This window comes from Mus musculus, chromosome 11, assembly GCF_000001635.26.
Source record: "Mus musculus strain C57BL/6J chromosome 11, GRCm38.p6 C57BL/6J".
Classification (NCBI taxonomy): Eukaryota; Metazoa; Chordata; class Mammalia; order Rodentia; family Muridae; genus Mus; species Mus musculus.
Genome location: NC_000077.6, coordinates 43,595,019 through 43,619,986, shown reverse-complemented (window position 1 = coordinate 43,619,986; position 24,968 = coordinate 43,595,019). Strand labels below are relative to the sequence as shown.

At 47.1% G+C, this 24,968-nt stretch overlaps 1 protein-coding gene and 1 pseudogene across 1 annotated transcript; both read left to right on the top strand.

The window, feature by feature from the left end:
* Window positions 4,040-7,744, top strand: Gm12149 (predicted gene 12149; annotated as a pseudogene).
* On the top strand, window positions 18,425-23,947 carry Fabp6 (fatty acid binding protein 6). The gene is made up of 4 exons (NM_008375.2): window positions 18,425-18,542; window positions 21,242-21,417; window positions 22,433-22,522; window positions 23,822-23,947. The coding sequence occupies exons 1-4, from the start codon at window positions 18,476-18,478 to the stop codon at window positions 23,873-23,875; spliced, it is 387 nt and encodes a 128-aa protein (NP_032401.1). The 5' UTR covers window positions 18,425-18,475; the 3' UTR covers window positions 23,876-23,947.
* The last annotated feature ends 1,021 nt before the right edge of the window (window positions 23,948-24,968 follow it).

Here is a 24,968-nt window from a genome sequence, read left to right as displayed (position 1 = left end):
ATATAGCTGAGGATGGCCTGGAAGCCCTGACCCTTCTCCTGCCTCCACCTCCTAAATTCTGGGATTACAAGAATGTCCCCCACTGTGTTATTATCAATCCTATTATCCTACCGTTAGTGCTGTGGGTCAAATTCAGGACCATGCGCTTGTTAGGGAAGGTAACTCTGAGCTAGTCAGAACTTACCTCAGAGGAATAAGAAGGCAGAAAAAACAAACAAACAAACCTAAAAAGGCCAATATTAGATCCTCTCTGTTCAAACAAGAATCCAGGAAATTACAGAAACTTGATGTGCCAGGGTTGGGGGGGTGGGTCCCCATCTACTCAGAGGAGAAGCAGAGGGGAGATGAGAGAAGGATTGTGGGAGGTGGTGACCTGAAAGGGGACAGGGAATAACAGCATAGCCCAAAGAGAAATCTACCAGTGCTCTGGGGAAAGGGGCCATGGGTGGGTGGTCATTTCCCTGGGGCAACCCACATAGATAGGCACCATTTGGTGTTGTTTTGGGGTCACAGACTGCCCTTTAACTCACTGCAAACCCACTGTCTCTAGCCTTCAATGTTCTGAGATGACATATAAGCCACCACACCTGGCATTTTTGTTCTCTTTTGTTTCTCCAGCAAGAGATTGGCAGTTTGACTGGTGAGTTACCATTGAGTTGCAAGGTGTGGGGAGGGGCAGGCATCTAGTCAAATGTATTTCCTACTATGTCTTAGGGTAGTGAAGCAAGACACTACACACTCACAGCCACTAGAATCCTTCTCCCTCCAGACCTCATGGGCCCTGGAACCTTGTCTGCTGTGCTTGTTTGTTTGTTTGCTTGCTTTTGTCAACTTGACACAAGCTAGAGTCATCTTGAAAGACAGAACCCCAACTAAACAAGTGCCTCCATCAGATTGGCCCCTAGGCAAGTCTGTGAGGGGGATTTTCTTGATTAATGACTGATGTGTTACACCTCAGCTCACTGTGGACAGTGCAACCCCTGGGCAGGAGGGCCTTGCTTGTATTAAAAAGCAGGCTGTATAAGCCATGAAGAACAAGCCAGTAAGCACCATCCTCCATGGTCTCTGCTTCCCTTCCTGCCTCCAAGTTCTTACCTGAGCTTCTCTGGTGAACTATGCCAAACTAACCCATTCCCTCCCCAGCTTTGGCCAGTGTTTTTTTTTTTTTTTTTTTTATCACAGCAACAGAAAGCAGGCTAGGAGTCTATGTTAAGCAATGTGTGTTCAGACCCAACACAGGACCTCATGGTTCCTCCAGCTTAATCCTTCCAGCTCCATTAGGTAGCCTATAGGAGTGGCATCCCCAAGCCTTGTTCAGTGTGTAACTGGGTGTCTCAGTGGAGTGGCCCTGCCAGATGCACAGATGGCCTCGGAGCCCCTCCCACACTGCCTCAATCCAGGCACTTCTCGTCTTCTGTGCACATTGTACACACCAGTAAGACATACGTGGCTTGAAACAGCATGTTCCTCTGCTCGGAGCAGTGACATAAACTGCAAAAGCCCCTTTGCTAGAGAGAGGCCAGCCAAAGCATAGGCTTTACAAATCCGCGTCCTACCCCTGTCACGGCCTATGGGGACCTTGGGCAGAATACTTTTGCCTTCTCCACAATGGGAAGGACAGGGAAAGACAGCACACGGCCACACAGTTCCCATTGAGAAAATGGCCACATGCTGACAGAAAAATCTCAAGGGAATACAGCCCCTGCCAGCTGTGACAGCAGAGCCCGGGGCTGGGTCTCAGCCTCAATATTGTTGACGTTCTATGTCCCCGGGGTCCCACCCAGTGCAGGCATGATGCCCATAACCCCATTCCGTGCCAGATCTATTGCTTCTCAATATGACAGCTACAGATATTTCCAGAAATTGCCAGAGGTCCCGGGGAGACAAATTGGTCTCCCATTGTGAACTGTGGATTTGGGGAGGAGTTCTGCAGTAAGCCATGAGGAATGTGGAAGGCAGAGAGCTTCAGACAGCTTCACAGAAACTGTAGTTCCTCCAGCTGCCTTCCTCCAGATAAGGCCTGCCTCTGGGGTAGGGTTGGGGAGGGGAGAAGGGAAGGGAAGGAAGGGAAAGGAGCTGCAGAGGGAAGGATAGAAAGAGGAAAAAGGAGAGTGGAGGTGGGGAGAGGGGTTGCAGACAAAGGGAGAGCATCCTAAGGGCCCTGGGTCTCCATGTTCTGAACACATGAAAGACTGTGGGCCTTCATTCCCTCCTGCCAGAGTCTTGGGCCCTTCCTCCTCCTCTCATCAACCTGAGAGATGCCGAGTGAACTCCCCACCCAGCCGGGAGGAGGAATGGAAAGCACCTCGCCTATTCTGTGCTTCTCCCCGGGTTCTGGATGCTCCTCTGTGTTCAGATGCTCTCATGCATCCAGACGCTCCCCTGGTGGTCCTGTCTGTGGGATCGTGAAAGGCAGCCTGTTTTCTGGTTGAGCTAGGTTTAAACCCCAGAGACCCAACAGATTAATCTGCTAGGGATGGAAGGCCCGTTTGCCATGCTCCCAGACATAGGCTCCTGACACCATGAGGCCCCCAGCTCCATAATTCTGTGGCCATCAGTCACGTAGGCTGTCTGAACTCCATCCCCCACAGTCACCTGGCAATAGCCAGGTATGCTCCGCCCCACAGTTACCCGGCAACAACAAGGTAGCCCAGCCCACTATAAAAGGGGCTGCTTGGCTCCTCCTCTCTTTCTCTTAAGCTCTTGTTCTCTCACTTTCACCTCTTGCTCTCCTTCTCTCTCTCCCTTCTCCTCTCTCTCCATGTGGCCATGGCCAGCCTCTACTTCTCTACCTTTTCTCTCTCTCTTGTTTTCTACAATAAAGCTCTAAAACCACCGATTGCCTCTTTTCATCTAGACTTGCCATGCTAGCCAGTTGAATAGGCCTTCCCCTAAAGAGCCTCATCTAATCTCTCACAGGAAGGCCTTCCCAGGGTTTACAGCCACCAAACCACACCAAGGGCTCTCCCCCTCAAGGGAACTACCAAGTGCCTTCCCCCAACCCCCTTTTTTCCTTTTGGCCAGGGCCACTGCCACCCCGTGTGTGTGTGGGGGCACCTGTTCTCAGCTCTTCCTGGGTGTCCAGCGACATCCTGCAATGCCCAAGAGCTAGAACCTGTCATCCCTGGACTCTGTGAGGCCTCACCCTGGACTGCTCCCTCTCCAACCCCGAGGACTTCCCACAGCCAGATGACCATCCGGTGGTGGCGGTGTGGAGAGTGTGTGGCAGTCTCCAGTGTCCGAGCTCTGGCGTTTCTCCCATCCTTTTCTTTCCCCACACCTGTCCACCTTGCTTTTTAAATTCTTTAGGGAGCATCAGTATTCATCTCTCCAAACACAATGTAACCAGTTGTCTTACCCTCAAGGTCTTGTTGCCAGGCCTTCCCGCCATGACAGACTGTATCTAATCCAATGGTAAACCAAAGTAAATTTGTTCCTTTAAAAAAAATTCTTTGATTCCTGATCACAGAGCCTTGCTGGTTTTCCTGCTTCTATACTCACTCATTATAGCCTTTATTCTCCACAAAGTAGATGAAGAACCTGTTAAACATGAAAATCCGCTGGTTTTCGTGGCACCTCCTACGTGGCACCTCCTACGTGATCCGCTGTGTTAAGGTGATACCAGCTGCCAAGTGGACGAACAACAGCTTTGTACTGAGGGCATGGCTACAGGAGAAGCTGCTGATACTCGGGGTCAAGAGTGGTGTGGTGGTTTGTATATGCTTGGCCCAGGGAATGGTACTATTAGGAGGTGTGTGGCCTTGTTGGAGGAAGTGTGCTACTGTGGGCCTGGGCTTTAAGACCCTTATCCTAGCTTCCTGGAAGCCAGTCTTTTCCTGTTTGCCTTCAGAACAAAATGTAGAACTCTCAGCTCTTTCTGTACCGTGCCTGCCAGAGCACTGCCAATGCTCCCACCTTGATGATAATGGATTGAACCTCTAAACCCTGTAAGCCAGCTTCAATTAAATGTTGTCCTTATAAGAGCTGCCTCGGTCATGGTGTCTGTTCACAGCAGCAAAACCCTAACTAAGACAAAGGGAAAGGTTATGTGATCTGAACTAGTGGTGGGAACAGCAAATAAGGTTTTCTCATGAAGTAAGGTGTTTTGACCTATGAAGAATGCCCCTTCTGTTCAGTCAGGGCATTGTTGTTATAGACCAAGGCGAGCTGTCTTTGGATACATTACAGATGTCAGTCTGAGTGTTCTCAACTTGGTTATATAAAAGAGGAGAGAAGGATGTTCCCAGACTGGCAGATAAATACTGTGCCTCAGTGGCTGGGGAGCAAAAGAGTTAGTAGAATCCAGCAGCTTTTTAATCTCTCTAAAGAAGATGACGTCCTTGGGCAGGTGAGATGGCTTAGTGATTGGTTAAGAGCATTGGCTGCTCTTCCAGAGGTCCGGAGTTCAATTCCCAGCAACCACATGGTGGCTTACAACCATCTTAAAGGGGATCTGATGCCCTCTTCTGGCCTGTGGATATGCGTGCAGCAGAACACTCATACATTAGATAGATAGATAGATAGATAGATAGATAGATAGATAGATAGATAGATGATGACGTCCTCAATATGTTAATCAGAAAGCCCTTAAACAAAGAAGTGAAGAAGCCCAGGACCAAAGCACTCATAGTTCAGTGTTTTGTCACGCTACCTATTCTGTAACACAAGTACTGGTCTATTACTCCACGGAAGGAATGACACACTGAGAAAAACGAGGAAGAGGAGGAGGAGGAGGCAGCTGTAGAATATGCTAAGCTTTTGGCCAAGAGAATGAAGGAAGCCAAAGGAAAACACTAGGCACAGACTGCCAAGAGATGCAATGTATCTCACTAAAAGTTTCTACTTCTAAGTTTAAGTACAGCCAAAAACAAGTAACAAATAAGTTTTTTAAGAGTAACAAAGGGGCTGGAGAGATGCCTCAGCTGTTAAGAGCACTGACTGTTCTTCCAGAGGTCCTGAGTTCAAATCCCAGCAACCACATGGTGGCTCACAATCATCTGTGATGAGATCTGATGCCCTCTTCTGGTGTGTATGAAGACAGCTACAGTGTACTTATAGATAATAAATAAATAAATCTTAAAAAAAAAAAAAGAGTAACAAAGCCAGGTGGTGGTGGTACAGGCCTTTATTTCAGCAGGGAGGCAGAGGCAGCGGATCTCCGAGTTTGAGGCCAGCCTGAGCTACAAAGGAAGCTGCAGAGCAGCCACAGCTACACAGAGAAATGCTGTTTTGAAAAAACTAAAACAAACAAAAAGTGAAACAAAACCATAACAACTAAATAATCAGACCTGGAGACCTACATAGTGAGTACAAGTTCAACCTGGGCTTCAGTCAAACGTGGTGACTCGGGCCTTGAAAACCAGTCCTTGGGAAACACAGGCAAGACTGTCCTGAAGTTCAAGGTCAGCCTGCTACATAGTGAGTTCCAGGCCAACCGGGGCCTTACGTGAAACCCCGAGTCAGTCAATAAATCAACCAGTCTGTATAAATCTAGGAATGATATCCCCGTGATCAAAGCTGTCTGAGGACCGACCTGGTCTCAGCTGCCCTGTCCACGCAGTCTACCCTCCTGTCACTGTAGCTAATCTCATTTTCCTTTGGCCACCACGCTCTAGCCACACAGGCTTTGCCTCCACCTATGCACGCGGAACGCTACGCTCCCGCTGCCCCAGCTTCTGCGCAAGCTGAACCTTTGCCTGAACCCCCCTGCTTATCCTCACTCTGCATCCACTACACATCACATGGCGTCTACACAGACATGCCGTGTCAGACCAGCTTCTTCCCTCTTTCCCTCCCTGTCTGAAAATGACGTTTTCAAGTATCAGTACACCACCCATTATACACTCCTCCTTCTTACTGGGGACCCAGGCTTGGCCCTGGGCATGCTGGGTAAGTTATCTACCCACTGAGGCCATTCCCAGCCTTTTTATTTCATGATCTGGCTCTTGTTATATGGCCAAATTTAGCAGAACTAATCGTTCTGCCTCTGTCTCATAAATGCTGGGTTACAGGGACACATCACCACTTTCTTTTGGGGGAGTTTCATTTAGCCCAGTAAGGCCTCAAACTCAGTATAGAGCCAAGGTCAACCGTGAACTACTGATTCCTCCTGTGTTCTAGGGTTACTGGTTAATACCGACATACTGGCTCCTTCCTCATCCTTCCGTTTGGACAAGGTCTGACAGGAAGTTTCTGCATAGCCCAGGGTGGCCCCTCCCTATCTCTATAACCTAGCTGTGGCCTATCTTTGCTGTACCCATAAGGGCCTACAGTTTGGCACACACATTAGACACTTAACATGTGTTTATTGAGTAGACAAATGAACAAGGACTTCCTCGGTGGTCTCCAGAGATCTTTGGTGTGTTGGCTCTGCATGCCATTGGCAATATTGGCATGTCTTGCTCTGTGGTGTGTGTGACCTGGTCACAGTCAAGTGATGAAGACAGTGGTATGTGTGTGGAGGAGGCAAGAAGTCTTTGAGGCAAAAGAGAAGCATGTCCGGGCTGAAGATGCTTGGGGACTCTTTACACTTTCCACGTGATACTTAGAAGAGCACTTTCCTCTTTGCAGCCATCTCCGTGGCTCTTTTGTGGGGATCCGGTTGTTGCTATTACGAGGCTGGCTTTTCTGGGCTAGTGCCTGGTACTCTTATCCTGAATCTCCCTGGTCAGGTTATATGAAGGTGATCACTAGGGGGCGCTCCAACTCACAGTATCTGTCTCCAGGGCTGCCAGCTGCCTGGGAGGCGTGCTGTCTTTGTTTCTGAGGCCTTTCTTCCTCTGTCTCTCCTCTCTCCAGGGTTTTCCTCTTCTACTTTACCCTCAGCCCTTCTCCTCAGTCTCTGTCAGCACATATAGGTTGGCCCCATCCTGGGATCCGTGCCAGTGTGACACAGAAAGACAGACATGGAATCGACCTGCTCACTTGAGTGCTCACAGCATAACAATTTCCCTTAAGCCAGAAGGACAGTGATGCTTCCTGGGAGGCCTGCCTAGGGGAAACGGAAAGGGAGACTTGCTCCACTTAACCCTGGGGCTCCACAACCCTACCCACAGCCACTTGGCTGTCTGACTGAGCACCGACCCAACATCTCTCTTTCCGAGACAGAAGATGAGGGAAAATAAGGCTGCTTTATCTCACTGAAGGATAAACTAAGGCTCCAGCCCAAAGTGGAAACGTGGTGCTAAACAGGTTCAAATACTGCTGTTAAATGAGCCTGGACAGGTCTCTTAACCTCTGAGCATGATGTATTAGGGCTGTGAATGCTTATACCTGTGCCTGGGGTTAGTCTATAGGCCCATGACCAGCTAAGGTAGAACTGGAACCATACCCCTATCTTTTGACTCTCAGGCAGAAACTCTTTTGGGTAGAGAGCACTGGAAACAGGATGTGCACTCTGGTCTCTTCTTTGGGGAGCGGTCTCTGTGCCAGGCAAAGCCACAGGAACTCCCGTCCTTAGTTCCTTAGGGACATTATCTGTCTTTGTGCCATAGACTTCTCTGGGACGTCCTAGAGAAGCACAAGTCTGTCTGGGATACATTATTAATGTCAACCTGAGCATCCTCAACTTGGTTATATAAGAGAGGAGAGAGCAATGTTCCCAGACTGACAGATACTGCTGTGCCTCTGCGGTTGGGGAACAGAAGAGCTAGCCGAATCCAAAAGCTTAGCAAACTCTCTAAAGAAGATGACGTCCACCAACGCGTTAGTCAGAAAAGCCTTAAACAATGAAGGGCACTCGGGAGGCAGAGGCAGAGGCAGGCAGATTTCTGAGTTCGAGACCAGCCTGGTCTACAAAGTGAGTTCCAGGACAGCCAGGGCTATACAGAGAAACCCTGTCTCTAAAAACAACAACAACAAAAACCTTCTGACCATGCTAATGTCTCCCCACTTGCAGCTCGGGTGGTAGGAAGGAAGAGATGGTTTCAAACACTGTTGAGGTAGGGGTAAGGGGCGCACTGGTGGAACCCTCACAGAGAAGCTCTGCTAGTGACCTCTGACCTAGTTGTTCTGTCTGAGGGGATTGAGCCTACAGACAGACTCTCAGAGATAGAAATAAAACAGTGACCTTTCCAGCTACCATTTTACTCACATAACAGAATACTCAAAGTCAGGCATGGTGGTGCACTCCTACAACCCTAGTATTAAGGAGGTGGAACAGGGCCAACCTTGGCTACACAGAAAGTTCGAGGCTAGCCTGGCTACAAGAGACCCTGTCTCAGAAATGAAGATAAATCCCCTTTTTCTCCTCACCAGGATCAAATCTCCCCTGCCCCCAATGACCATTGTATCACTTTTTTCCCTCCCTTCCCCTTCCCTCCCTTGTCCTCCCTTCCTCCCCTCCCCCTCCCCTCCCCTCCCCTCCCCTCCCCTCCCTCTCCCCCCCCCCCATAAAAGAACACACTACATAGCCCAGGATGGCCTTGAACTTAACTCGATCCTCCTGCCTTAGCCTCCCAAGTGCTGTGATTATAAGCGTACACCACCACATTCATGCCTGGCTTTCTTTCTTTTTCTTTTATTTTTATTTTCTCCATCTTCTCGTCTCACTCTCACATTTATCTTCTTCCCAATCCTCTTTTAATTAAAAACAATTTTAAAAATTAGATTTCATCATTTTTATTTTGTTTATGAATGTTTTACCTCCACATGTACGCATCTGCATCGTATGTGTGCTTGGTGCCCTGGAAGGTCAGAAGAGGGCATTGGGTCACCTAAAACTGGAGTTACAGAGAGCTGTGCACCATCTGGGTGCTGGGATGGAACCTGAGTCCTTTGCAAGAACAAGTGGTCTTAACTACTGAACCATCTTTTTCTCCCTTTTAATTTTTTTTAAAATTAAAAAAAAACATTTGAAGTGTGTGTGTGTGTGTGTGTGTGTGTGTGTGTGTGTGTGTGTACACGCATGCATGTATACATGCATGAGGTCAGAGGATAACTTATGGGAGTCTGTCCTCTCCACCATGTGGGACCTGGGCATTGAACTCAGGCTTGGTGTTAAGTGTATTGTCTTTTGGCCTCTCCTTCCTAGTTTTAGGCACATTTTCATTCTGTTGGCCAAGTAGGCTTCAAACCTGTGCCACTTCCACTCAACCTCCTGAGCACTTGGAGGACCGGTCCTGCGGGACCACACCCGGTACCACTGTATTTCCTTATTCCAGAACACATGGTGGTGAACGTGAAGAAGCCTTTCCCAGGCAGGAGGCCTCACCCTGCTAGCATCCTTGAGCTCTGACTTCCTGCTCTGAGAGGGGAGATGGGGGTAAGGAGTTTTACAGCATCGTGGGTGGGGAAGAATGGGGGCAGGAAGGGGGTAATAGCTGCAAAGCTTTCCCACTGGCTGCTAGGCCTGGAATGAAAGTGATACGGACATCTTCTTTCCTGCTCGAATGGTGTTTCTGATGGGTGTGACAAGGGCAGGATCTTCCGCTTGGCTGGGGACCCAAGGCCTCCCAGTGAAGGGCAAGATCCTCGTAATGATTAGTTCGTTACATCGTCTAAGACTTGCTCTCAGGGATCCTAGCCAAGAAAGACTCTGCTAATGAGGGTCAGCCCCGTGAACTTCCTTTACTAAGCTTGCATACATTTCCTTTCTCTTCATGCTATAGCCTCTAGCTCAGGACAACAGAGAGACCTGTATGTGTGCATCTCCTTATGTGTAGAGGCAGACACAGTTCTTCACTCATGCCCAAACAGGCCTGTCTGCTAAACAAACAAGTGCACACTCACATACAACACCCACATAGACATCTCCCGTTGAGCGCACACTTTCAGACACATGGTGTGCCCAGACAGCCACCCTGATGTTCAGTACAATTTCCCACAGTGGCAGTTGCCAAAGGTAGCCGCCAGTGAGTCTAGTATATTCCCTACCATCTGCCAATAAGAAAAAAATAATCTATTCTCCTCCTCTTGAGGGTTTGTGGAAGCAATGCTCTGACATTTCTGCACCCATGCTTAAAGAGGACTGAGAGGGGGTCATCTGTGAATGAGTCCAGTTAGCCCGGTGCTGCCATGTTGGAAGGAAGCCCCAGCTAGTCACATGAAGAGAGAGGGGAGCCACACTGAGGAGCACTGGTATGCTGGGCACCTGAGTGGAGCCAGCCCAGCTGCTACTCATCAAACCCATGGGGTGCCATCTGACTGTCCAGCTACACCCTTATCAAATTCTTGATCTTTTAGAATTATTCAGAATGTTTTTGAGACTCGTGTTATATATTCTCCAGGCTGGCCCTTGTGGTCAAGGATGACCTAGAACTCGTGAACCTCCTGCCTGCACCTTGTCAGCACTCAGGTTTTAAGCTTGCACTACCCTGCATCCAGGGCTTTACTGAATGCCAGGCAAGCTCTCTATCAAGTGGGCTATCAAAACCCAGCCCTCAGAAATAGGCATTGTTATGTAGTCCAGAGTGGTCTGAAACTCTTAGCAATGCTCCTGTTTGAGCCTCCCAAGCACTGAGATTACAGGCATGAACTACCATGCCTAAATCAGGACTACCCCATACCTACATGAGAACTCTCTGTCTCCCAAAAGTACTCCCGGGCTATTAGCCATTACATAATGTAATCAGGGAGCCTTTGTAAGACTTGGTATACCATTTGAAGTTTCAGCATATAAAATTATGAGCAAAGTACATTTCCTTTCTTTTTAAGTTACCTAGCCTCTGGTATTTTGTTATAGCAATTGAAAAATATACAATATACAGTGCAAGAAAAACACCTGGATAAACTATTAGAAAGGGCTCATGTGGAACTATGAGACACACACACACACACACACACACACAATCATAGTTGGCAAGAAACGAGAAGTAAGCTGCAAAGAGAATCAGTGGGTATGGGTTCTGGAAGTCAGTTGCCTCACCTCTGTGAACCTCAACCTCCTTATCTGTCAAAGGGGCTCATTGATAGCAAATGATGTAATCTGATGATTAGATGAGATAAGCTATCTCTGACTGCTCTGTGGACTGTGCTATGCATCACCTTTCAGCCTGGAACAGCATTTCAAATACGAAAGCATCTCTCCCAATGTTAGATAGAGATCTAGGCCTAAAGTAGCAGACAGGGGGGTGGGATGTGTAGCCTATGGGGATAGGGCCTTCTGGATGACTTTAAAACACACTGACCTTCAGGTACCCCAAAGAAAGAGGAATATAGGAGTTTCCAGGCCACTTCTTGGCATTATCTGCATGTCCAATCCTTTCCATAATTTAGCTGCCTGCCCTACATAATTACTCTTCTTTGCATCTGAGCTTAGAGCAATAGTAGTTCCCAGTAACTAGAGGCTTAATAAGGCTAAGTCATAATAAGTGTCCTGCAGAATTACACACTGCATTAACACCAAATGAGTTCATTAGAAATTCATTAGGCATGATTCCTGTGGCTGCCACAGGAATTAATCACGGTTAGCCAGCGGCAGGAAAGTGGGTGAGGGATAATTACACACAGAGTGGGAAGATCCTTTGGCATCTGACTTTGGCCTGAAGCAGTGGTTTCCCAGAGTTGTAGATCGTTTTAGGTGTAAGTTTGTATTGGAGGTTACTTGTATGTTGTTGGACCTGCCTTCACACTTCCTCCTCCCTCTCTGATGTAGGATCTGCAGATACAGAGTTAGGTCACCTTCTCTTTTAGCTCTGATTGCAAAAGGTGAACTTGCCACAACTGACTCCATGATGGAGGTACCGTTTAGGCCATAAAACTCAGTGCATATAGACAGTTCCACCTGCCGAATGAAAACAAAGACCCAGTCTACCATAGTTCTGGAAAGTCTCTAAGTGTACACCCCTTGCCTTCTGACTTCTGCAGTTCCATATCTGTTCTTGTTAACCGAAGCATGTTGACTCAAGATATGGTTTTTTGTGCTTAAAAGCTCACCCTGGGGGCTGGAGAGTTGGCTCGGCAGTTTAAGAGCACTGGCTGCTCTTCCAGAGGCCCTGTGTGTAATTCCCAGCACTCACAAAGCAGCTCCCAACTGTCTGTTAACTCCAGTTCCAGGGGATCCCATACCCTCGCACATACATGCAGGCAAACACACACACACACACACACACACACACACACACACACAGAGAGAGAGAGAGAGAGAGAGAGAGAGAGAGAGAGAGAGAGAGAGAGAGAGAGGTGCTCACCCTGAGAAAGGCTTGGGGTTGTACTGAGATCCCAAACACTCAGCATAGTGATTAGCAAGCTAATAAAGACTTTCTATTGGCTTAAACCTGTGTCTGAGAGGTCTTCTCTGCTGAATATATCACAGCACTGCTTAGCTCGGAAGTCACAGTGTGCTCTAATCTTCTGGCCTGCTTACTATCAGTTGGCTCTCTTCCAACACAATCCTACCATGTTCCGCAAAAAAAGGAGCTGATCTTTGAAGATCCTGCAGCCAGTGAATCTTCATGGAACTATCAATCAAGGCTCCCCGCAACCAAAACCACACATTTCTAACTAGGCCAACTGCACTTTCTCTCTTGGTATATTTTTTTAGACAGGGTAGCATAGACTGACCTCCATAGTCCTGTACATAGACCAGACGGGTCCCCAACTCACAGAGAGCTGCCTGCCTATGCTCCCTGAGAGCTGGAGTTAAAGGTATGGGCCACCACTCCCAGTCCATATTTTCTTATTAGCTAACATTTGTTAAGTCAGGCTGTCGCTGGCTTATGACAGCTTACTTACTACTTTGGAATAGATATAATGTGAATTTGGTAGAAACCATACTTTTTGGGGTACAGTGCTAGGGATTTAGACACAGCATTAGTGCCATGCCGAGGGCCCTTACACTTCATCTGTACTACACACATCTAGCCCATACTTTGAATTTTGATCTTTTTTCTGGGCTAGTGATATGCCACACAATACCCTCTATCCTCTGTTTGCTTATGAACATCTGGTGGAAGTTCAGCCCCGCCACACATATCTCAAATAATACTGTTCATGTCAATGCCCGGTTGTCTATAATGCTTTTATTGTTCATATTTATGCATGCACTTTCCCTAACCTTAGTTTCCAACACTAAGACTGTGGTTGAATAAATTATGATGTATCCACACAGTGAATGACAATATGGCTACCCACAACAGTGTCTGGAGCTTGGTCTGGTGTTGCACTCCTGGAATCCCAGTATTCAGGATGCTGAGACAAGGAGAGGGTTTCGAAGTTCAAAGCTACCCTAGACTATACACTGGGATCCTATCTCAGAACAAAACACGACAAACGCCAGGTATGGTGACACACATCTGTAATTCCAGCACGAGAATGGCTGAGGCAGGGGGATCACAAGTTTGAATCCAGCCTAGGTGTATTGGCGATTTTTTTTCTCACCTATGTGACAAAATACAAGAGAAAAATAACTTAGAATATTTTGTCTCATGGTTTCAGAGCATCTCAGCCCATCAGAGTGGAAGGACCATGAAGATAGGAGGGTCTCATTCTGCCCAGAGGAGTCTGTGGCCACAGCTTCTCACAGAGAGCAGACCAGGACACAGAGAAAGGAGGCCAGAGCTGGGCCGTGGTGGCGCATGCCTTTAATCCCAGCACTTGGGAGGCAGAGGCAGGGGGATTTCTGAGTTCGAGGCCAGCCTGGTTTACAGAAACCCTGTCTCAAAGAAACAAAAAAACAAAACAAAACAAAACAAAACAAAACAAAAAAAAAACAAAAAAAACCCAAAAACAAAAACAAAAACAAAAAAAACAGAGAGAGAGAAAAGAAAAGGCCAGAATTAGAATCAATAGTGAGTATAACCTTTCCTCGATGGTCTGCTTTTCCATCATCCTGATTGCACGAACTCAAGATTCCAAAGCCTTCAAAATTATGCCACAAGCTGGAGACTGGGTATTTAAAGTGGGGGCCTGTCAGGGATGTATGCAAGAGAGCCCATGCAGAGATAGTTGGAGCCAGAGGTGGTATGTGTGTGAATGTGTAACCAAATTTCAGACATGCAGGTGAAGCCAGGCAGCCGGTGCCTTTCTCTGCTGAGCCACTTCACTAACCTGCTGCTTCCTGAACGGATATAAAGTCTGCTTGGCCGCACACATACCAGTCTCCAGGTGACAACCTTGGAGTTCCTTATCCCAACCAGGTTTCCCTCTTTCTTTCTTGTCTTTCTGTCTGTTTGTTTGCTTTTCTCTTTCGAGGTCTTCAAGGAAATATCTTTTCCAGACACAACACGGGCTGGTGCACACATGAACTCACAGAGCCTGAAACAGCATGCACAAGACTCAAGCCAGACAAAATCCAAGCACGGAGATTGTGGTGGAGAAGTGGCCACAAAGTGGCCCCCTTAACCAGGGAGCTATTTGCAGTTGATAGCCTCTAGGGGAGGGAAAGCTTTTGCTTTCTTCAATGGAGAGAAACTGAGTGTATCATCTGCACTCCAGGGCAGGTCCTATGTCCAACAGCAGTTAGCAACAACACAAACCGGACTGGGGGGGGGGGGAGGTTCTTGTTATTTTTGGTGTGTGTTTCTTGTTTTAAGAGGGAGAAAGAACATGAATTTGGGTAAGCAGGGGAACAGGGGAAGGTCTGGGAGGAGTTGGGCAGGGAAAAGACAATCAAAATATACTGTATGCAATTCTCAAAGAATAAATAAAAAAGTGACTCTTTGGGGACATTCTAGACTTAAACCATAATACTGGGCTATATAGTAAGCCCCAGGCCATCCTGGAACTGAGACTAAGCCTCTGAATGGTTGGATCTAGGTGGCCCTAACTGGTGGAAATGTGGTTGGAGAGTTGGTAGGAAGATGAAGTCCTCCATATCTGTTGTTCTGAGTAGCGAGACTGAAGTGAACCCAGTGCTGAAGGGGAGGATGGCTGAGCTGTTAAAAGCCTTCCGGAGCTTCCTGGGCTGGGGTGTAGCTCAGTTGTAGAGTGTGCATTGCCTTGTGTGCAGGAAACTCTGGTTTTAGTCCTCGGCGTTAGTTTGAGTGTCGTGACTCACGCTTGTAACCCCATTCCTGGGGAGGTGGAGACAGGAACAGAAATTCAAGGTCATCTTTAGCTACATAATGAAGTTGAGGCTAGACTACATGAGTTCTCCTTCTCCCAATGCCCATCCAGAAAGAAAAAAAAAAAAAAAAGGAGAATCCTGAGGGAGGAAGTGGTGTATCCAAGGTCTGGACAGGGAAGGAAGGAAGCTAAAGGTTTGGGCCTAAAGAGGAGGTGTGCGAGGGGGATAAGCTGCCAGGCTAGACTCTGCTATGTCACTCTCCCTTACACATAACCCAGCACTCAGGAAATTGAGGGGATTAACTGACAAATATATGTCCATGTGAGAGCCTGGATAGGCGCGTGAAAGAAAGTCCAGGATTCCCACTTTGGCCAGGCACCCCCACATCCAGGTCCCTACTCCTTTCTCTACATAGTCTCCTCAGGATGGTGGTAGCTGTTTAAGACACAGATGGAGTCTAGGTGGGAAGTCCAGGTGCCCAAGAAGAGTAGCCTTGGAGTCATTCTTATCTCCATGGGGGCATATTTGCGCCACAGGTTCAATGGCCCCATAAAACCTGCAGTTGGAGTTCATTCACCCTTCCTGGGAGATGAACCCCAGAATAAGAGGACAGATATGGGTGTGGGTGGATGGAGGGTGGCAGGTCAGATGCACCATGGGAAAAGGGCACAGCTGAGCCGAGCACCTGGGTGCAAGCTTTGGTCTGTCCTTCCTGTCCTTGTTGGCTGAGTAGCTTGGAAGAAGCATTCCTCCCCATTTGGGAGAAGTTGGTGGGCAGGGAGCTAAGTGGGGACTAGAGAGGCCATGGGTCCATCCTGCCAGTTTCTCACTCATGGCTTCTGGCTCCACTGCTTTGAACTTCTATTTGCTACCTCACAAACTCGTTTCGGAGAGTCAATAAGATCAGCCACAAATGCCCAATACCTGTTAGCTATTACTGTCAGTGTTATTTTGTCATTGTTATTATTCTGTAGGGGAAATTCTCATATGGATATGGGAGGTAATTTGTTACCTTGTTCTGATTGTGTGACACACACACACACACACACACACACACACACACACACACGTACACACACGTCATAGCACATGTCTGCAAAACGGCAGTGTTGCTGGAATTCATTCTTTCTTTTTATCATGTGGGGCCTGGGGATTGAACTCAGGCCGTCAGGCTTGGTGGTGAGTGCCTTAACCTTATGAGCCATCTTGCTGATGACCCTGTTTTATGATTTTTTTAAATTAATCAATTATTATTTTTTGAGACATTGTCTCACTCTATAGCACCAGCTATCCTGGAATTCTGGGTAACCTCCTGCCTCAGTCTTCTAAGCTCTGAGATTACAGGCATATACCACAATGCCCTTCTAGATATTAATATTTTAAATATGAGACTATTTTTTTGTGTGGTGTAGTGGCATACACCTTTAACCTCACACCTGGGAGTCAGAGATAAGCAGGTCTCTTTGAGTACAAGCCCAGCCTGCTCTACACAGTGCACACCTTGCCTCAGACTGTTTGATCCAGGAACAGCATGCTCAGAAATCCATCCCTTTCGTCTTCTCATATTTGTCGTACCAAACAATAGGGGCGGGCTGGGAGATGGCGCAGAGGTTGAGAGCACTGATTGCTCTTCCAGGGGTCCCGAGTTCAATTCCCAGCAACCACATGGTGGCTCACAACCATCTGTATTGAGATCTGGCACCCTCTTCTAACATGCAGGCATATATTCAGACAGAACACTGTGTATATAATAAATTCATAAATCTTAAAAAAAATAATGGGGGCTTTCCTATGCACTTCATTCTGATTGGTCCTTCCCTCCTCCCCTGAACTCTCTTCTCATCCTCCTTGTCCTCCTCCCCATGGTACCCTTTGCCCCCAATATTTGCCCTTTTTATGCTTCTCTGTCGTCTTTCCTACCCTCTCCCTTGGAGTCTTTTTCTTCCTAGTCATATGAGCCCCTTTCTTGCTTACGAATCCATCCTTAGCAGCTAGTCCTAACTAATCACCTGACATATATACAGAGGTACGAATAATATTACTTACTGTGACAGAAGAGGATTGAAAACAATCCAAAGATCTCAATAGAAAGTAAATTATACACAGAACAGAATGTGATTGATTGATTGATTGGTTGGTTGGTTGGTTGACTGTGGTGCTGGAGATAGACCATTCCCAAGCTAGGCAAGCTTTCTAGCATGGAGCTAGTTAAAATTATAAAAACATCAAATGTTGGCCTGTGCCTATAGCCCCACATTTCGGGAGGGTAAGGCAGAGGATCAGGAGATTCAGGTCATCCTAGACTACGTGAGGAGTTTGAGGCCTGTCTGGGCTACCTGAAACTCTGTCTTGAATGAGAAAAGCAAGCAAACAAGCAAGGCATAAAGGAACGTGGAAAACCTCCTGTCGGGAAAAGGAATTCTAGGATTGGAGACTAAAGACTGCTATGTGTGCGTCAAAGTTGACTTTTCATCAGGTCAGGAGGCAGTGAGTCAGGGGGCTGGCTCAGTAGAGAAAGGTACTTGGTGCCAGGCTACACACACACACACACACACCATGGTACACGTGTAAACACATAAGAGAGACAGACAGACAGACAGACAGACAGACAGACAGAGAGAGAGAGAGAGAGAGAGAGAGAGAGAGAGAGAGAATCGACTATCCCCTGGTCCCAGGTAGGGAGTCAGCCAGTGTGGTCAATTCTGCTTTGAATAGAAATGATGGGATTTCACAGAGAGAAGACCCCAGAACAGGAGAGGGTTTTTTTTGTTTGTTTGTTTGTTTTTGTTTTTTGTTTTTTGTTTTTTTTTTTCTTGCTTGCTTGCTTGCTTGCTTGCTTTTGGTTTGTTCCTGATACAGGATCTTGCTCTGTGACCCATTCTTTCCTTGGCATTATGACAAACCTTCTTCAGCCTCCCAAGTACCAGGATTATCGGTGTCGTCCACAGTGCCCAGGCGAAACTTTGTCATTAACAGTAGTAATGGTGAAGATGCTGACGAGGGATTTTGCATTGCTTCTTTAAGTGACCCAGAAGCCACCCCACACCCCAAAGACTGGAACCCCATGTGTAAAGTGGCACATAAGACATCTAGCTTACAAACTTCACTTGTGTGCCTTGGGTCAGGGTTGGCCTGGGGGCTCCCTGGGAAAGGCTCATGCCTTGTTCTTCTGGATTGCCATATACAGTTCAGTGCACAGAGCTTGGTAAATGAAGGCTGAGGAGAGCTTAGGGATGGGCAGAGAGGGGCTGAGCAGAGAGGTGAATGACCACACTCTGTGGCCGTCCTGGCCTTGGCCTTACTGGGACTGGTAGTGGGATTGTAGGTGTTTTTCCTTAAGGTGAATAACCTTGGGGCTCCTGCCCACGTCATAAAATATCAAGCAACTCCCTGCTAGGGCAGGACTGAGAAGTGGGGTGACTTTGGGGCTGAGCCTTGGCAGTTGGGAGTGTTTATAAGCTGGGACTCCAGACTCCTCAGGACCAACCTTCTTCCTTAGCTGCTCGCTGCTGCCAGCTCTCTTCCAGCACCATGGCCTTCAGTGGCAAATATGAATTTGAGAGTGAGAAGAATTACGATGAGTTCATGAAGCGCCTGGGTGAGTGAGCTTCTTTGTGTCCCTTCCCTGGGACTGGCTGCTTATAGCTAGCTCTGGGATAGGAACCCAAACTCTTGGGGTAGAGTAGGACAGAACTCATCCATCCATCCTTCCATCCATCCATCCATCCTTCCATCCATCCATCCATCCATCCATCCATCCATCCATCCATCCACCCACCCAGACTTTTGCTGAGCAAACACTCTGTTCTGTCTCTAAAGATAATCAAAGCTGTAACACATCCTTTGATTTTTAAAAGACTTAGAGAATTTTAGTATCTCTAATTCATGTACGGAAAGTGTGAGTCTCAGACAAGTTTCATCAACATTAAAGGCCACATAGTAGTGACTGGTGAAGTGGAGATCTGATGTTTATTCGTTCAAATGTTTGTTATTGTTGTTGTTATTAGAAGCAGGGTCTCATGCAGTCTAAGCTGGCCTCAAAATCACTATGTAGCTGAGGATGACGCTGAAATCTTGATTCCTTGGCTTCTCTCTCAGAGGGAGGGATTACAGGCATATGCATACCTTGTGTTATGTAGTGCTGGTGACCACACCTGGGCTTCACTCATGCTAGGCGAGCGTTTCGTCAATCGAGCCTTATCCCTAATCCTGCTCAAAGTTATTGAATGTCTGCTACATGCAAAGGCTGTCCCAATAATTGGGTTTTTTTTTTAATGTTTTTAAACGTGCCATCTCTCCAGCCCACTGTCCCAATATTCTTGATGAGCCACCTCAGAGTGATTTACCTAAGTCAGTGACAGAGGTCATTAACACCCAGAACCCTGTCATAAATGATGTCACTATATCCTGCTAGGGAGAGATGACCAAGGAGTTAATACAGAAACCATGTTTAACAAGACAATCCACATAGCTCACCAACAAACTTTCTTCTTCCCTTACTGTACTATTTCGGGTAGAGAAACCAGATTATTATTATTATTATTATTATTATTATTATTATCATTATTACTTGCCTTTTGACAGCAAAAGGTCTGTTTCGAGTTGACCTTTGACACTGGTCAGTTGCAAAGTGTCAAAGGGAAAGTGGATTTGATGGTCTTGTCAACCTTTCAGTGCACTAGCACTGAGGCCATGCAATTGTCAAGGATGAGATGTAGCTCTGGTGGGAGACAGTTTGCTTAGCATGCCTGAGGCCCTGTTTCAATCACCAGCACTGCATAAACTAGGCCTTGTAGTGAGTGCCTATAATCCCAGCATTCAGGAGACTGCGGAAGGAAGGCCAGAAATTCAAGGTCATCCACTGTCCAGGTCACTTGGGACTATCAAAAAAAAAAAAAAAAAAAAGGAAGGAAGAACAGTTCCAGTTTCATGAGACCCACGGGCATCCTCTTGTGGTGTTTGTCCTTTGTCCTTCTGCTGTGTCAGAGTGGCCCTGAAAGTGGAGCCCCGTCCCTCTGTCCTGTAAGGCCTTGTGGACAGGCTACTTTTTCTTCTGAGTCTTTATTTCTTTGGTGTGTGTCATAAGATTTATTTATCTTTTTATATCTGTTAGAGTTTGCCTGCATGTATGTAAGTGCCTGGAGTCCCCAGAGGTCAGAAGAGGTCACTAGAGTCCTTACAACGGTAGTTACAGATGGCTGTAAACTGCCTTGTGGGTGCTGGGATCCAAACCCTGTAAGAGCAGAAAGTATTCTTAACTCTTGAGCCCTCTCTCTAGCCCCCAGGTCTTATAAAATAGAAACATTAGAAGACTCAATCTGAAAGGTTGCATTCATTCCAAAATTTCCTGGGCTTGGCAAGTTTTTGCAATATTGATATATTACTGTAGGAAGATTTGTTATTTTTTTAATTAGGATTTTTTACGTATGTGAGTGCTTTTCTCTTATGCATGTCTCCTTACCAGTGTTACAGAAGGTTGTGGGGAGCCATGTGAGTGCTGGGAATTGAACCCAGGTCCTCTGTAACAAGTACTTTTAACTGATGAGCCATCTCCCCAGACCCCACAATTTGCTGTTATTGAAGAGCACCAAGGGGGGGGAGAGATGGCTCAGCAGTTAAGAGTACCGACTTCGCCGGGCATGGTGGCGCACGCCTTTAATCCCAGCACTTGGGAGGCAGAGGCAGGCAGATTTCTGAGTTCGAGGCCAGCCTGGTCTACAAAGTGAGTTCCAGGACAGCCAGGACTATACAGAGAAACCCTGTTTCGAAAAACCAAAAAAAAAAAAGAGTACCGACTTCTTCTAAAAGGTGCTGAGTTCAAATCCCAGCAACCACACAGTGCCTTACCACTATTTGTAATGAGATCTGATGCCCTCTTCTGGGGTGTCTGAAGACAGCTACAGTGTACTTATATATAATAAATAAATAAATCTTAAAAAAGAAAGAAAGAAAGAAAGAAAGAAAGAAAGAAAGAAAGAAAGAAAGAAAGGGTGAAGAGGACCAGGTGGTTGGGAGGAGATGTGAGTGGCACAAACTCTCACATTTATGCTTGCATTATCTCTGTGGGGTGGACCCTACTGTCACCATTTTGTGAGCACAAACACAGTGAGACAGTGCTCTGCACAAACACTGGTCTCTCTCATTGCAGAGCTGGGCTTTGAAGCATGTGCTGTCTATGTCTCAGTCACTGTATTCAGCCCCGCAGGGGAGCCTGCCTCTGGGGAGGAAATCTCCTCCACCAAATCACAGGGCTATAAGTAGACCCCATGTGTTCTCTCTGCTTGTCACTGGGCCCAGGTCTTCCAGGAGACGTGATTGAAAGGGGACGTAACTTCAAGATCATCACAGAGGTCCAGCAGGACGGACAGGACTTCACCTGGTCCCAGTCTTACTCTGGGGGCAACATTATGAGCAACAAGTTCACCATTGGCAAAGAATGTGAAATGCAGACCATGGGGGGCAAGAAGTTCAAGGTGAGAGACCCCTGGCTGCCCTTCTCTGCTTCCCCAGGCCAGAAGTCAGCTTCTCTATTTCAGATATGAGCCCTCTGCTCCCCAGATTGAGCCTTCAGCACGAACTCTCTTACCTGGTAACTTCATGTTTCTGTTGGGTAATGGCTGCCATTAGCAGGAAACACAAGACCAAGACAGATACAAATGGCTGCTACTACACTGGGTGTGGCAGTGCACAACATTAATCCCAGGACTTGGGGTTCAGAGTTCTGGGCCAATCTGGTCTACATAGTTCTGGGACAGCCAAGGATATACAGAAATCCTGTCTCAAGAAACAAACAAACAAAAAAGCAGCTGAGCATTTAATGTAACTCACCTCACTTACTGAATAGTCTATCTATCTATCTATCTATCTATCTATCTATCTATCTATCTATCTATCTATCTATCTATTATCTATCTATCTATTATCTATCTATTATCTATCTATCTATCTATCTATCTATCATCTATCTATCTATCTATCTATCTATTATCTATTTATCTATCTATCTATCTATCTATCTATCTATCTATCTATCTATCTATCTATCTATCTATCTATCCATCTATCCATCCATCCATCTATCTATCTATCTATCTATCTATCTATCTATCTATCTATCTATCTATCTATCTATCTAATCTACCTATCCATCTACATCTCTCTATCATCTCTCTATCTGTTCATCTGTCTGTCATCTATGTCCTCCAGCGAGGGTGGTGTGGTATGGGGGTGGTGTTAGGGGCATACACTGCCATGACCAGCCCCCACTTTTTATTGAGTTCTGTGGACCTAAACTCCAGTCTCTTTACCCACTGAACAAACTCCCCCGCTATCCTCATGTTTTTGAGAACCTTGGGCATGGCAGGCAATCACTCTGTCCACCAAGCCAGCTCTACATGTGTTAATTTTAAAACGATCTAAGCGATGCCAAAACAGGTTCATTAGGCCGTGACTAGAGGCTTCATGTTGAATGCTTCATCTCTCTCGCAGGCTACCGTGAAGATGGAGGGTGGCAAGGTGGTGGCAGAGTTCCCCAACTATCACCAGACTTCGGAGGTCGTGGGTGACAAGTTGGTGGAGGTGAGTGTGCAAAAGTTCTGACTATTTCTATTTTAAAGAGGTGCTCGGTGAGGCTCAAGGGCAGCCTACAGCTTGCCTCAGGTCATAGAGCTAGTACTTTGTGGAGGTAAGACCATTCCAGCTGACATCAAGAGGACATTCTCAGCCTTTTCTAGAGGATTAGTGGGGCCCTGCCACACTACCATGCTTCTTTCTCAGAATGAAAATACATCTAATCATGGTGGCAAATGCCTGCAATCTCAACACTCTGGAGGCCAAGCCAGGAGGATCTTGAATTCCAAGTCAGCCTGGACAAGAGTGAGACACTGACCCCAAAATCACACACATACACACACACTCTCTCTCTCTCTCTCTCTCTCTCTCTCTCTCTCTCTCTCACACACACACACACACACACACACGGGGAGAGAGAGGGGTGTGTGTGTCTTAGTGAAAAGTGCATGTCTACCTGCATGAGGTTCAAGTCTTAGTACTGTCAAAATCAAGTAAGAATTTGAAAACCAACGAAGTGGTGTTGAAGCATTGAAAAAGAAAAAAACAAAAACAAAAACAAAACAAAACAAAACAAAACAAAACAACAAAAGTGGGCCAAAGGGTAAAGGGGCTTGCAGCCAAGTCTGAGGATCTGAGTTCAATTCCCGGGACCCACATGATGGAAGGTGAGCACTAACTCCTGGCTGCTGGCTGTAGTCTGACTTCCACATGCATGCTGTTTTCATTCATACACATAGGAAAAGAATCAAAGTTAGTATCTTCTGCTGTGGGTGAAAACTGGCCCATTCAAAGTGGCCTTGAACACTTTTTAATGAAAGGTCAGTCAGTGGGTCCTGATTTCCAAAGCAATGTTCCCAGGCCTGAGGTGTGCAGGAAGAGCTGAGGGCAGGAGATGTGGAGCAGCAGGTTGTGTCCAAAAGACTTAATCTTCAAACACTGAACCAACCCTCAGTTTGCTCCTCTGTATAATGGGAACAACCACCTGGGACTCTTGGGAATTAGAGATGGAATAGTGTGAAAAGAGGCCTGGCATATGCAGTGGTCAAAAGGAACGGTGATAGCATGGGGGCTAACATGCCTACAGCCATCACTTTTGCCCCTATTTAGCGTCTTAACACATTTTCTCTTCAGTGTGACTCCCGTAACTGACAGGGAATCTAAGTTCCAGAAAGCAGTGTGCCTGCCTTGCACCCATTTAGTAATGACAGTAGTGGCTAGCCTTCCTTCAGCCGCACCCCTCAATCCCACCATCGCCACTGTCTGGGGAAGTACACTGACTCCCTCTGATCTGGTTTCTGCTTTCAGATCTCCACCATCGGGGATGTGACCTATGAGCGCGTAAGCAAGAGGCTGGCTTGAGCTACCAGGCTGGGCTTGGAGGGGCTACGACCCACCAATAAAAGTGTTTCATGGATCACCACTGCTAGCCCCAGAGTTTCTTTGTTTCTGTTTCCGGGAGTCTTCCGGCAGCCCCTGCCCAAATGGGAGCAGGGAAACATTTAAGGATCGCTGAGCAGGCCAAATGTTGGCCCTGGGATGCCTGAGGGTTCTACCAAGGCAGAGGGAGGTGTGGATGTTGAATGTGGGGTGCAGTGCTATGTCCTTGGAAGCAGCCACAGGTGGAGTGCCGTGGCACATTTCTGCGGATATCTTGTACTATCTGCCAATGTGTTGTTTGTAGGGTCCTTTAAGGACACTGGTTTGGAGCCAAAGGAATGACTGAGAGAGTAAGAGTGTTCCACAAGCATGAAGACGTGAGTGCAAATCCTTAGCACCTGAGTAAAAAGCCAGGTGTGGCTGTGCCTATACCTGTAACCCCAGCTCTGTCGGGAGTAGCAACTGGAGAATCACTAGGACTTCATGGCCTCCAGCCTACCTCCAGGTTCAGTGAGGTATCCTGGTTCAAGGAAGTAAGACAGGACCCCCATGTCTTCTTGTGGCTGCCATACATGTGCACACACACCACACCCACACCACACCCACACCCATACACACCCCCCCCCACACACACACGCATATGAGAGGAGACTGTTGTGCAAGGCACAAATATCCTCTGAGCCAAACAACCGCAATCTTGGGGGAGTTTAGCTGTGCTCATGTGCACAAGGGTTATTCTCTCATGGAAGGTGTAGGGAAGGTCACAGGACCCTTAGGACTCAGCCTAGCTCTGCCACTTGTTGCATGTGATGGGGTCTTAATTGCATATGACTTCAGGGAGGGGCCAGAGGATGCAGGTCCTGGAAGACTAGGGAAGGAAGGTTCATTTATGTGGCAATTCTGAAGCCCTCGTCTCTGCGGGGTAAGGCTATCTAGATGCAGCCTGTTGGAGGGAGGCGTACTCACAGCCCTGTAAGTAACCGGTTATCTATGCTCAGTAAGGGAGCTTAATAAACTCACTGGCTCCCTGGAGTGAACTTTGGCAGAATGGAGCCTTGGTTTGCTGTTGGGACGT

What these genes read in the sequence shown, in the direction of transcription:
- Fabp6 (NM_008375.2), top strand. Translation starts at nt 18,476, where the DNA reads ATGGCCTTCAGTGGCAAATATGAATTTGAGAGTGAGAAGAATTACGAT. An exon ending in TGAGTTCATGAAGCGCCTGG is followed by an intron (nt 18,543 to 21,241) that starts GTGAGTGAGCTT and finishes CACTGGGCCCAG; the next exon opens with GTCTTCCAGGAGACGTGATT. An exon ending in TGGGGGGCAAGAAGTTCAAG is followed by an intron (nt 21,418 to 22,432) that starts GTGAGAGACCCC and finishes TCTCTCTCGCAG; the next exon opens with GCTACCGTGAAGATGGAGGG.